Source organism: Mesocricetus auratus, unplaced genomic scaffold (assembly GCF_017639785.1).
Source record: "Mesocricetus auratus isolate SY011 unplaced genomic scaffold, BCM_Maur_2.0 Super-Scaffold_100007, whole genome shotgun sequence".
NCBI classification, from domain to species: domain Eukaryota; kingdom Metazoa; phylum Chordata; class Mammalia; order Rodentia; family Cricetidae; genus Mesocricetus; species Mesocricetus auratus.
This window is the reverse complement of record NW_024429191.1, coordinates 96,589,096-96,603,288: the sequence shown is the minus strand read 5'-3', so window position 1 is coordinate 96,603,288 and position 14,193 is coordinate 96,589,096. Positions and strand designations below refer to the sequence as shown.

The window sequence follows — 14,193 nt, the reverse complement described above, 5'->3', positions numbered from 1 at the left end:
TCTCTTCAGCTGGTCTCAGTGCAAACAGACTATCTGGGAGTTAGACCTTCCAGCAGCACAGAAATATGTCCATAATTAATTCAAAATGGTATCAAGCTACTCAATAAAACCAGAAATAGAAAAGAGCCACAGGAGAAACACACTGATGTAATGGGGCGGGGTGAGGCAATTACTTACAGAGAACATTACAACTGATCACTTAAGAATTACTGAAATCAGCCCTGAATACAAGACTAAGGCAAAACAGAATAAAATATCAGAAAAATGCCTTCCAATAAGTACTTCTTCATCAACTAAGACTCATCAACACACCTGCCAACAGACACAAGCACGCTTCATACGGGGCTCAGCTGCATCTATAAAGCACATTAGCATTCTTTAGCAACTTCCCTTATATAATGAAGACAGTAGATTTCAGTATTATCCAGGGAACAAGGGGGAAGGAGAGGGAGGGAGGGAGGGAGGGAGGTCCTGAGATTATTTTTCCTAGGTTGTTTGCCTCATAGATGATACAGCTGTCATTTTCAGCCAGATCCTGTGTTCCACATTTCTGCAGCAGGAACTGGCAAACCATGGTTTACACATCAAACTACCCAGTGATTATTTCTGTACACACTGTTTTACCGAAGCGCTGCCGGGCTCATCTGTTTACATCCTGTCCCTGGATCCTTCCTGGCTCTTACTGCATGAGAGCCACTCTGCACTGGCCGACCTTTATCTAGCCCTAAAGCCCCAGACTGCAGACTGTGGAAACATGGAGTGACATGGGGGTGATGGGAGTCTGTGAGGGTCAGCATAGAAAGCTACAAAGATGACACTCGCTGTCCTGTGAACATAAAATCATGGTATTCCTTCCCGTCTTATACATTTCATTAATTCTCTCAAAAGATGAACTCAATTATTATTTAAAAAATATAAAATTGACTTTAAAATGAAAAAAATCCTAATTCTAAAAACATGGGCATGGGTAAGTACCACATGAAAAAAAAATACCCCCTTTTCCCTTAGAAGACAAATGAGTTTTAAAACTTGCAGTGAGTCTCATGTTTCACCTGCTGCCACCAGAGCACCAGAGCTCAGGCAACATTCCATTCAGGTCTCACTTGGGTAGAAGATCCGTCCATCTGAGCCATCACAGGTGCTCAGGCAGTGGCTGAGGACCACTGTCCATGTTATGATAGCTGTAGTAACTTGTTTTTTTTAACTAGGCTTCCTACTAAAGCGTAATCCTTACTTTTAAATAGTTAATTATTTCCTCAGTCCAAAAAGGATGTCAGACATCTAAGCAATGACATGTGGTTTGCGTAGGGAAAGCCTGTTCAGTGCCATGAATCTACTCAGGCCATGGCCATGAATTATCTTGAAATGTTCACATTTTCTCTGTCATGCATTAAGCACCTATTAAGAAGAACCTTTCAGGCCACGTACCCTCTCCCCTGCTGAAAGATCAGGTGGCAGGGGTAACATGTCTTTCTGTATCCAGCCCACAGTGCTCAGCCTGGCCTCCCTCAGGACCAGCGGGTGTGGCATGAACCCAAAGGCATGGAGTCGGAGTGAAGCATAGTCAGTCTGTCATGAACAAGTTCAATCTGGTGCAGGGACAGCGTCAGAGTCCCACGGTCCTGACACTCCTGCCTCCCCTGGAAAGCTGACCCCTGTTCCCAGCGAGTCTTCCCTCCGGCTCTCGGCAGTATTCCTGACAGAAGTCTCGCCTGCGCTACCTTTCATTTCAAACTAGGCAGAACCATTTCCTTTCCCTCGGGTCCCTTGGCCCCTCTTTCTTATGCTGCTTCTAGCTATCTGCAAACTTACATATCTCCTCCCTTATGAAAGCTACACCTGCATTCATTTTCTTAACTAGGCCTCTGCCTCTTTCAACACAGGTAGGTTTGGTGGGTGCTGTGCTCCTTGGGCTTCTAGTTCAGTCATGGAAGGCTGTGCCACTGGGTGCAACAGAGAATGCCCAGGCTTAGATCCAGGTACACAGTTGGTGGACATTTTTCAGGCCATGGCAGCACCCCCATCAACAACAAACAAACAAATCCAGAAAGATGTGCTGCACGAGCTGACCTCACACCCTGGGATGCTCTGCACTGGATGAGAAGGGAGCAGTGAGGCCACTTTGAAGCCACCTGTCCCAGGTCGTCCCGGGATGACCACATTGCTATCACAACGCCAGGTCTACACCTCTGTACAGTTTCTCTGAGTTTGGAGGAACGGCCAGGAACCGGTGTGTCTGGGCTACCAAGTGGCATGAGGAAGACACCGGCAGGTATCTCACACAGCTGTGTGGCTCTCATCCCACCCCTTCAGATGGTCGTGAGACTTCTGCTGCATACATGCTTTGCAAGTAACTGAAAGTTGGTACGGAAGGCCAGTAGTGCAGTATGGCAAGTTGGATACACACCACTTGCTAAGAGTGCAAGCAGTCATGGTTCTCTCAAATGCAGGCTGAGTCATTTCCTTGTACTCCCCAGGACCAGGACTCAGAAAAGCGTGGTGGTAAAGGGGTCTTTTCACTGTTGTGAATTAACTCAGACACCATACTTCAAGCAACAACTGTAGTGACTTCTGTCATGGCTGCCTTCCTCCTCCCCTATACAAAGGACTTACTGGTAAGTCTTGGTGATCTTAGTGATCTTAGTACTTCCTATGGCTACTCACCCCCTTAGTAAACAGAGATGTGCACAAGGAGCAAACTGCATGTGACCAGATCCACCCGCCCGCAGACTAGACCCAGGCAGATACCAGGTCCTGAGACATCAGAACACAGGCACACTGCTGTGACCAGGATAATGCCTTGGGATGGGGACCTGGACTACAGACACTTACCAGCGCAGAGCAATCTTGATGGGAGTGGTGAGGCAGGATGTGAACAGGTCGGCTGGGAGGTCGGGGATCATGGGCAGGAGCTCGTGGGCCTCACAGGCTGCCAGCTGGATGCAGTTTTTCATGGACGGGGGCAAGGGCATCTGGGCAAGCGGGTGGTTTGGGTTAATTGCAGCTACCTACAGGAGGGCACAGAAAGACAGGAGTTTAGCTGACACTCCAGGAGGGAACATTGGGCATCGACAAGGAAGACGCAGCACCGAGGGAACATGGCTCTACCCTTGACAAACCTTCCCTCTGTTAAGGCCCCTCCATACCCCATGATGGTGTCAATGCTCACATACACCCTGCCCAATCTCTCAAGGTAACCTGTTTACGTTGAACATTCCGTCCCTAATCAATCATTACGCTACTTTGGAGGGCTTCATAGCATGGAAGATGACCAGAGGTATGTAACATCAATAACAACAAGCCACACAGTAAGGCAGGTTAGGGTAATGACTTTCCCTGTATGCCTGACTTCTCTACAACAAATAAACATGTACTTATTTTATAAAGGGTTTGGATAGATTTAAGCATGGCCCCTTTAGGGCAGAGAAAGTATGCTATTTCCTTCAGTGACATTTGATGAGGTCATACTGCAAGGAAGCTGGGAAGAAAGGTTTAAAGGAAAAATTACTGTAGACTTCAATAATGCGCACCTCTTTTTTTCTGACTTAAACCAAGTTTGTTTGGGTAAGTGTCAACTTGCTATGCCTACCAGGCTGGCCCTGACTTTTCCTGCCTCTTCCTCCTGAATTCTAGGGTTGCACAGGGATGAGGCTCTATGTTTTGTTGCCAAAGTGAAAATCTTTTCATAAATAATTTAGTGCATTCAAACAATGGCGAGTGACAGGACTGGCTGATATATGACCGGCTCACACAGTGTCAGAGAGCTCTGTGCCTTGCTGTGCCACCAAAGCAGCAGCAGCCATCTAAACATGCATGACACACGGGATGCAACCACATCTCGTGTGCACTGTGGCTCCTGCCTCTGCTGCATACGTACATTCATGTGACAGAGTTTGATCAGTTGCAGGCTCTGCTGCCATTTTCAGAAATAATGACATGTGTGAGTCCCATATTTGGCCAGTAAGTAAGGCCTGCTAATGTGATGAGGGGGGCAGCCTGTGCACGACGCTGTCCTGACCCACAGTGCTCCTGGAGTCCAGAATGGTTTTGCTTTCCACAGTGCTCCAGCTCAGGAGCAGAGCAGCTGTGAGCAATGGCTTGCCTTAAACAAGCACTATGGTACAGATGGAGAGGAAGAGAAATCCCTGGAGCCCCAGGAGGGCAGGCCCCAAGCTGCAGCTCTAGGGAGACAGACCACAGGGCACAAAGGGAGGGCCTGCACAGCACACAGGTACCTGAGATAAGGGGGGGCGGAGAGGGAGAGAGAGGGAGAGGGAGGGAGGAGAGAGAAGCGAAGAGGAGAGAGACAGAGAGACAGAGAGACAGAGAGAGACTGCAGGTTCTCAGTAGTCACCATGCCCATGATCTGGCCATGAAAAACTACTATGGAGATTAACCCAGCCCATCCTGGTTCCATCTCAAAGTTGGTGAACTTGAATGCCCAAAGGAACCTTCAACCTGGTGCACTTTAATTTACTTGTAGGAACCACTAGAGCAAGGATCCCTCAGCCTCCTGTGCTTCTAGGTTGTCAGCTAATCGGCTTCTTAGTTTGTATTATAAATTACATGAGACAAGACACCACAGCGGAGCCCAGAACAGGGTCGCACTGGGGAGGGTGGGGAGAGTCAGGGAGGTGTCCTGAGTCCCACAGGCATGCTCAGTCCTTACTGACCACATCCCTTTCGGCTGTAGGGTCTCACACTCCTCAGTGCACACTTACATTCGCTGCTCATCCCGTCTTCAACCATTCTGCTGTTTGTTTTTCAAGACAGGGTTTCTCTGTAGCTTTGGAGGCTGTCCTGGAACTCACTCTGTAGACCAGGCTGGTCTTGAACTCACAGAGATCCACCTGCCTCTGCCTCCCAAGTGCTGCCACAACCAGGCTTCTGCCACCATCCTTATGAGCTAAATTTTATCTCCATTTAAAAAGAACTCCAGCAATTAGGAAATGGACTTCATAGAACAAGAGGCTGAGTGACACAGGAGGACCGCTGTGAGTTTAAGGCCAGACTCAACTACATATCAGTATGGCTACCTGCTCTTATCTGGTTTTAGGACTTTTCTTAGCCAGTTGTTTTTTGGAACAGTGGTTCTCAACTTTCTTGATGCTGCGACCTTTTAGAACAGTTTTATATGATGCAGTGATCCCCAGCCATAAAATTATTCACATTGCTACTTCGTAACTAATTTTGCTACTGCTATGAATCACAATGTATATATCTGACACGAGACCACCCCAGGGTGTTTAAGACCCACAGGTTGAGAATTGCTGTTATAGTCCCTCAATGTAGCCATGGCACCTGACACCAAGATCATAAGCACCTTGCCCTGCACCTCTGACAGCAAATCCACACAGCTGTGCTTGCCCTAGATAAACAATGTTAATATCTCATTGTCCATAACAGCAGTTTTGGCATCTTCAATTCCTCCACCAGTGAGTATCAAAAGCATATTTTACCAATAACCCTCTGCACTATAGAAATATTAAGCCCAAAGCCAAAATTCAGACACTTGTATACATAACTGGAAAATAATGTAAGTCATTTAATAAAAAATACCTTATTTTTTGCATTACTGGGATGAAACCAAGGGCATTACACGTGCTAGGCAGGCACTCTAAGGCTAAGCCGTACCCCCAGCCACATGGGAACTCAAATGTACAGTTCAGAATTCAGCAGCTTGAATAATGTTGCCAAAGTTTTCTTAAGGCACAGAGAAGGAAGGCAAGATCATGTGTAAAATAAAGTTCTGGGTTCTGGCTGTATGAGCTAAAGTAGAGAGAAAAGGCCATAGCTCTGCACAGGAATTTGGTTTCCAGGTCTGTGAAATTCTACCCTGCTCTTCAGAACAATGGGTCTGGACAGATCTGGTCCTCTAGGGTCAAGTGAGAGCCCTTGGGGCCTGCAGTGAAGTGCTCTGGTAGGAAGGGGGTGGGGGGAGCAAAGAAGATGACATCTGATCAGGGTAGGATCCAGGAAGGCAGCAGAGGCCAGGGCAGAGTCCTAAAGTGTGGGTCACAGGCTTGGAGATGTCTGTAGCTGCTGTAGACTGGTACTGCTTTAGTAAGTACTGCTAACTACCAACAGTCAAGGACACACAAGAACACTCAACAGATGATGAGAATGGAAACCATCTAAGTGGAAAGGGTTGGACAGTGATTTGCAGCCTAAAGTCACTTCTCTGTTTTCCTTTTCAAAAACATAATAAAATAAAATAAAAGCCCTTGTGAGAAGCTGGCCTATGAACACGAGAAAGTCTGGGTTTGGCCACAGGTGAGCCACATTAGGAGCATACATTACTTTAGTTTTAATTTTTATCTGAAATATTGGTCCTTTAACTGAAATAACCTTGCAGAAGGCAGCTTGAAGAAGGCTCGTTAGGAGGCAGTCAAGTCAAATGTGAGCCATCTAGATGGCACCAGCACTCCTGCAGGACGAGAGCCCCACCTCTGCACAGGGACTTTTCCTGGGCAACCCGGGAGGCTCACACTCTGGAACAATCTAGATGCAGCTCACTGTAACGAGCTCCACAGTGGACGTCTGCTCCAGCTCCCAAGCAAGGCCAGGGACCTCCTAGGTCACGCACCACACTTAAGCGTAGCATGTCCACTGCTTGTTTTTTTAAACTAGCCACTGAGTTGTTGTTCCCTTTCCCACACACGTGAGTGACAACTTTATAATAAGATTAGACACCAACAAGTTCAAGACTCTCAAGAAGAGACTTTCTGACTAGAAACAACTTTTATTCTATATTTGGCACTACATTACGAGGGACAGCCTGCAGATCAGAGAGAGTTGAGCTAAGTGGGGCTCGTGCTACTTGTCCAACTTCATTAGTATTCAGGTCTAACATGTGACCCACTATATTAAAGACAGCGGAATGGACTTAATACACAAGAAACATCATTATATGCAACCAATAGTCAATAACAACTTCACTAAGTGGTTGCATGGCTAGGAACTGTGAAATTTCAGCCAAGGAAGCTAAGAGCAACTTCTGCTGGATGACAATGCAGTGATGTCCTTCAAAGGGCTCCTAGATCCGTGTTCAGCAACAGTTCCTCATGATTATTCTCAGCTTGTCCCAATGAACCGTCCATTATTTTAAAGATACTTAGCTGCTGGCAGTCTCGGCTCTAAATGCTCTCAAATCATTCTACAACTCAGTGAACATGCTCATTAGAAATGATAAGCAAACTCCACTCCCAATCATGCTTGGATTGAATCAACAACTAAAGAGAAGGAGATGTGAATGGTTCTACATGCACATAAGATATTTAGGGGCAGTTTAACACCCCCTCCATGCCCAGCTGGCCAGCTGCTGGAGAACAGTCTCAGGGACATGATCTCCAGAGGAAGGAGGTGTCCAGGGGCTACTGTCCAGCCTTGTCACACTGTACAGAGGCACTCAGTAGCAGAGTGGTCTCTTCTGTGTGAGGCACAACACAACACCCACAATCACAAAAGTTTTCTCCATTGAGCATGCTCCAGAAAGGAGGCAGGCCCTCTGGACACAATGGCATGGTGACCTGAAGTGTCACTGGTGACTGGTTCCAGGTTCTGGGCTCAGAGGACATGTGTTCACCAGTGCCAAGGACGTGCCTGCGGTTTTCCGGCCTCATGCTGTCTAGGAACCCTGGCTTCTCCTCACACAGGTGACTTCTACACTCTTAGTCCAGAGCATCATCACTCCCCTGCCATGGTCTTTCTTGGACTCACAGCTTCCCCGTCTGTCTGCTGAAAATCTGAATGAGCCCACAGCCACCTCTGGGCACAGCATGCTACCTTTTATCCTGGGGCAACCCCGGAGCCTCTTCCATCCCTGTTGGCTGACAGCCATCCTGGCGGCAGAGGCCATCTCTCTTTGGGGAGAGCCTATGTCTTGGGCGAATGAGCTGAGTGTCTACTAAAGATCTAGACCCTTGCTGTCCATTGTCACCTGCAGCTCCGGAGTTAACAGTAATGAACTGAATCATCAGTCTTTCTTGGATTCCTCAGGGAATGACAGGGTCTCAGGGAGGTTCTGTTCCTATTAGCAAGTGGGAGAGGGACTGCTGAGGAGCAGGAAGGTCTGTGCGCTCCTCAATCCACAAAGGACAGTCTAACAATCCACAAAGGACAGTCTAACAAGAGCAGCCCTGAAGAGCGCGCTCTCTGTCTCTGTCTCTGTCTCTGTCTCTGTCTCTGTCTCTGTCTCTGTCTGTCTGTCTGTCTGTCTCTCTCTCTCTCTCTCTCTCTCTCTCTCTCTCTCTCTCTCTCTCTCTCTCTCTCTCTCTCTCTCTCTCTCTCTCAAGCATAGACTTGTGTAGCAGTACTGCAGCACATCAAAAAGTGTCTTCCCGTGTGGCATGAACCAGTGAATTATAGGTGTACTATACATGCTTGCGTAAATGTTCACGTATGTACACCCATTCCTTCCTCCAGTGGCAGCTGCTCTGTCATGTGATGCCCGTTCCTCTCCAGTGACCAATGTCCACGTTCTAGCTGCTTTCCCATCTTCACAAGCCCCCCTTCCTCCATCAGTAAAAACACAGGCTCTAAGGATGCACACATTAACAAAATAAAAAAAAAATGGAAAAAGCAAAAATAAACAAAAAGCACACACTCTCCATAGCCCAAACCTCCTAAAGTCTCCCTATTTTCCTCTGCTCCCTGAACATTCACAGACATCTCCCTGAGTTTCCTATCCTGCCTGCGTATACTGAAATGACCCTGCTAAGCTCCTAGTGGCCAAAAATAGGCCAGGAAGTGTCTCTCCAGCCCTTACCTCTCTGGCTCCCATAGCACCAACCCTCTATTTCTGGGCTGACACTCGCAGAGAAGTTCATGGGGTCATGGCCTGGCTTCACCAGCTTCACACACTCGGTTTTGGTCATGGTGATTCAGGGGCTTTCCCTCACTTTCCAGGTAAGTCCCCTAAAATACTCTGCACTCCACAAACCAGTGCCGAAGGCAGTCTTGCCCCCAGTCACACAGCATGCAAACCCCAGCACTACAGGAGGGAGTCCTCTGGGGACAAAGCTGTGTGCAATGTCTCTACAATGTAAAGCAGAGCTGTACCCTACGTCTCAATCACCTATCAGAATAAACAAAAAGAAATGATTGTACCGATTTTGCTACACAGTGGTCTCAGCAGTGAGAGCTACAGCTATAGATATGTCAAATAGCACGCAGACTACAGCACCGATGATCTATTCACAATGTGGCTTTCTAGCATACAGACCAAAGGTGCACACTAGGACTGAACACATTCATTCCTGAGTTTTATCTGGATGCTGGCAAGAGTCCCTTTGGATTCCTGGCACAGCTACAATCTGGCCTAATTTTCAGAAACATCTTCGTTGAGGTAGGGGGGAGTGGAGTTAGGGGTAAAGACAGCTTGCAGCATCGGCTAAAGTAGGACAATGAATGTTGCACGCAATGGGTTGTTATTTGTGTTAGATAATCCAAAGTCCACCCCTAACTCCATTCCCTCCTAGTTCCCACCCTGTCTCTCCAGTCCCTGGCATGGTTCAGAGAAAAGCCTACATTCACTTCCTAATATTTGAAGCAGGACAAGGCAGCACTACCCTCTCCCCCCCCTCCCCCCTCCTGGAGACACAGAAGAACAGCCTGGAGCTGTGGCAGGCAGGCCACAGTCAGGAGGATAAAACATCAACAGAGGATGCCAGAGAGGAAGAAGAAGCTGGCTCCCGCAGGCACTGCTCAAGGAGTAAATCATTCGCCTTAGAGATCTTATTAGTGAAAAAGATAAACTATAATCTGTCTAAAATCCAATCGTGAGCTCTCCCTGCTTTCAGCTTTCCAAATGCAAATGTTTTGGGTCCAGGTAGACTGCTACCATCCATCCTCTGGGCTTGGCGCCTGGGCTGCATGGGCAGAATACAGCCAAGTAACAAGAAAGGAAGAGGTGAGTCCAGAACACAGGAGGCTGGAGCTGCAGACAGCTATAGGGGAGGAACCCAGAGCCACGGGAAGTACAGGCCTCTAATACAAGGGAAAGGACTCTCTCCAGGAAGGGCAGAGATGCAACTCAGATGGGATCCAGGACCCAGCCCCACACTCAGCATTGCTGTCATCTTTCAGAATCTCCACACACCACGCACAAAGACTTGGCTACAGCAGGAAACAACAGGTGAGCATAAGAAAAATCTCAGGTGGCGGAAGTCTCAGGCGGGGAGACAAGGAGCAAAGGGAAAAGCTAGGAGCTCAGAGACTTAAACATGGAAGGTACTGACCACAGCTGCTCACGCTCAAACAGCCCTGCTAATGACATCATTAACGCTGCAAGGCTATTACTATTAGTCTACTAATACACATAGCATCAAACTGGCATCTAAATTTGTATCTTTGCTCTCATTAGAGAAGTTTGTTTGTGCTGTAGACAGTCACCAAAAATGTACAAGTAATCAAAGTGAAAAAAGTAAGTGTCAGCTAGGTGATGGTAGTGGCGCACACCTTTAATCCCAGCACCCGGGAGGAAGAAGCAGGCGGATCTCTGTGAGTTTGAGGCCAGCCTGGTCTACAGAGAGAAACCCTAAGTGTCTGTAGAGTGAGTGCCATAAATGGGACATCTATATCACCAACTCCGCTAACAAGACTCAGGGATCGCAGAGAAAGAGGAGGTGGACAACTTTTTCTAGCCAGAGGTCAGGGAGTAACAGAGTGAAAGTGTCTCCTGGACACGACAGGATCGCTGCACATGTGAACTCACCACAGCTGCGGTTGCCTGCACAAGATAAGCAGTCATCAGTCCGGATGGGGTGAAAGGTGGATCTGAGAGGAGTTAAGGGAGGAGTGTGGTGGTGAATATGATCAAAAGGTATTATATAGCAAGAGTTACAACCCATGGAAACGTAAACTATGGCCCTGCGGCTGAGCAACAGAGACAGGGAGGGGAGCTGGCAACAAAGGCGCATCACTGAGAGGCATCTCCTCACAGGGCTCAATCAGATAAAATCAAACCCTAATAGCAGCCACCAGACTCCATCTGGTTCCTGATTCACTTCTTCCAACCATGTGGGGTTTGGAGATCAAAACATGTGTGGTCAGGCTTTGTGGTGGCGTCTTTACCCATGGAGCCATCTGGCTGGCCCATTTACCTTTTCTTTTGAAATTAGGGCCTCCCTAGTTTGCCCAGGAGTGGCTCTGAACCCACCAAGTAGTGCAGGCAGGCCTTGAACTTGAAATGCCCCTACTTTGGCCTCCTGAGTTGCTAAAACCACAGGCTTGCACTGCTGGGCCTGCAGATCCTCTCATCCTTAGAGAGAGCCCCAATGGCAGCTCGGCTTCTGGTTTCTGTAAGAGCAAGAAGTTCATGCACAAACGACCTAAACAGGTATTTCAAGCAAGAAATAGGGCACCACACCCCCTGTAGGTCAGAAGAGGGAGATGCAAACAGCGCCCCCCATGGTGATGCCAAGAACTACTTTATCATAAATGTAATCTCTTAATTTTAAAGGTGACATGCTATTTTAGTGAAAATTAAAGCAGTTTATTTTAAAAGAACAGTGAAAGCAGAGAGACTTGGTTCTCTTTAATTTTCAAATTACAAAACCACGTGATGTAATAAAAAACCAGGGAAGACTCTTGAGTGGCAGACACACCGTTCCTGGCTCCGATGAGGCTTCACTCTGCGGCAGTGGTTCCTGCTCGCTGTGATGAAGCCGCCATCTCCTGTACCTACAGTTTTCCTCTGAGAGAGACAAGACTCAGAATCCAAACCCCAGGGTCCCAGAGCAAGGACGGCTCCACCAGAAAAACGAAAGCAGATAATCAACCCTTAAAATTTATGTCACTCATGTGTGTGTTTACATTTATTATTTGGGGCTTCTGGTCCAACCAGCTACTTTTGGATATTATATTTAATCATCTTTACTCTTTTCTGCTCTCCTTCACACACTATAGATATATTCCCCAATTGAATCTTGGTTGCAACAAGGACAGGCAGAAGGCACAGGGATGTTGTCATCCCCTCCAAGTGCAAACCAGAGCAGCAGCAAAATGTTTTATTCCAAGAACTGGCACAAACCAATTAGTGAACAATTTCTATCAGTTCACATATTGTACAACATATATTGCAAATTTACAAAGAAACTGGCTATCTCAGAGATGGGAAGAGTGTTGGATTAAGTCTTTAATTATTGAAAACAGGTCCCACACAGCCTAGACTGGCCTCAGCCTCCTGACCCTCCAGGTCCGCACCTCTGCGTACAGCGCTGGGATTACAAGCATGTGCCACCACACCTATGTCAGGAAAGAATACACTAAAAGGATAAGCCTAACAATTTACATCGGATTGTTTTTCTACACAAGAGAGTGAAATGACTAACTAAGGTATTAGCCGGGAGCCAATTTTATAAAATTCTATGATTCTAATTTCCGCTGTTTATGCAAGAAACTGAACAATGGCCAATAATAGTAAGTGTGAAAGAAAAACCACAAGCTCAGGCTACATTGTAATTACAAAGGAATGAAGATAAAAGCTGAGCTAATTATGAAACACAAGGCGTAACACAGCACCTACCTCCATGTACCCCATCAGCCAACATTTTCTCCGTTTGATCTCCTTCGTGATTAATGAGTCTACTACACTGCCTCTTTTTTTAACTTCTAAAAATGATGTATGTGACTCATTGTGTTGCAGTTAATGAAGTGAATAGTGTTTTGTGGCTGATTAATCCTTGGCAACATACAGAGAACACACAAGGTCCTGACAGAGCAGCGCCACAGAGCTGGGAAGCAGGCCTTTAATAAGATGCTCGAGCTGTAATTGTGCCTCTGCTGGAAGGGGAGAGGTTCCTGCCCGGTGTGTTTTAATTAACAAGCCAGCCTAGTGAGCTGGTTGCTTCCCTTACCACTCCCCGGGTCAAGAATAGGCTGAGAGTCTAACAGGATTCCTTGGTACTTTTATTGACATTATAAATGAAAACAATTCTTTACTTGATAACTAGAGACACAAAGTGCCTCTTGGCACTGGGGTGTGTACTGCTGACAGGCTGGCCCAACATGGACAAACCCAGAAGAAAAGCCTGTGAGTGGGACAGTAAGCTGGTGACACAAACCCTGGTTGTAACCTCCTCCTCCTCTTGCAAATACAAGACACAGGGCCGAGTGAGCAGCACTCTCCTGCATTCATCAGTCACTCTCCTGCAGTTTCAACACACGGATAAATTTACACATACAAAATATTTAACAGTAGGCATGTTAACATTTAGTTCTACTAAACAGAATTTCAAATTCTGTTGCTGACTCCTCCGGTACTCTCCTCTGATGAAATGTGAAAAACAACAAACACATTAAAATTGAATAGATCCAAAAAGGCTTTAGGAAACTTACTGAGGGTAATTTTTTGTTCTTGGGCTGAGAATTTCCTGTGCTGCAACCAATCAGAATTCATGAGCCCCCAGAGGCCACGGAGTGTTTTCACCAGTGCTTCTGTTCAGCCCAGTGGATGGAGACCGCTTAATTGAAACTGCCTCTTCAATTTCTCTTTAGAACTCACTGTTTAATTTAACCATCAAATATTAACTAAAACAACCGGGCAAAACATCACTTAATTATCCAAGCTGCTCCCAGATTCCACTCTTGACAATGGACCTACCCAGCAGCTGTTTTGGTTTTGCCATTTAGTTTGGTTGTTTGGGTTGAAAGACACAAAACTTAATAGAAAGAAAAACTATAGCAAAGAACACCTGTGGAAATGAAGAAATGAGACCATTTTTCTTTTCTTTTTTTTTTCAGGGGAGAGAGAAAACAGTCCCCAGCTACCACATTTGGGGAAACCACAGGGGTCAGCACATCCAGACTGCAATGGATAAGCCTCGCCCTGGGAAAACCACCTTCATGATCACTGCCTCTCCCCCTGCCAGGTAAGTGTGAGCCCATTTTTCTTAAAACAAAGGTAACATTTTAAACTAGCTTTGAGAGCAAAACCACTGAGATACAAATCTACCTATTAATATTAGTATTAAAAATGCTGCCGGGTGGTGGTGGCGCACACCTTTAATCCCAACACTCGGGAGGCAGAGGCAGGCGGATCTCTGTGAGTTCTAGACCAAGCCTGGTCTACCGAGGGAGTTCCAGGACAGCCTCCAAAGCCATAGAGAAACCCTGTCTCAAAAAAAAAAAAAAAGGCAAACTACAGTGGCTGCAAGAAGCACCTCCCTAGCTCTCATCAAATGTTCGACCTCA

The 14,193-nt window shown here is 46.7% G+C and overlaps 1 protein-coding gene and 1 pseudogene across 1 annotated transcript in view; both read right to left on the bottom strand.

Moving 5' to 3' along the window:
• Rptor (regulatory associated protein of MTOR complex 1) overlaps positions 1 to 14,193 on the bottom strand; it is a 231,918-nt gene that overhangs the window by 113,863 nt on the left and 103,862 nt on the right. Inside the window, exon 6 of the mRNA XM_040750158.1 lies at positions 2,833 to 3,008. Within this exon, the coding sequence (XP_040606092.1) occupies positions 2,833 to 3,008 (176 nt within the window). The remainder of the gene's footprint in view (positions 1 to 2,832; positions 3,009 to 14,193) is intronic.
• Positions 13,746 to 13,879, bottom strand: LOC121141691 (annotated as a pseudogene).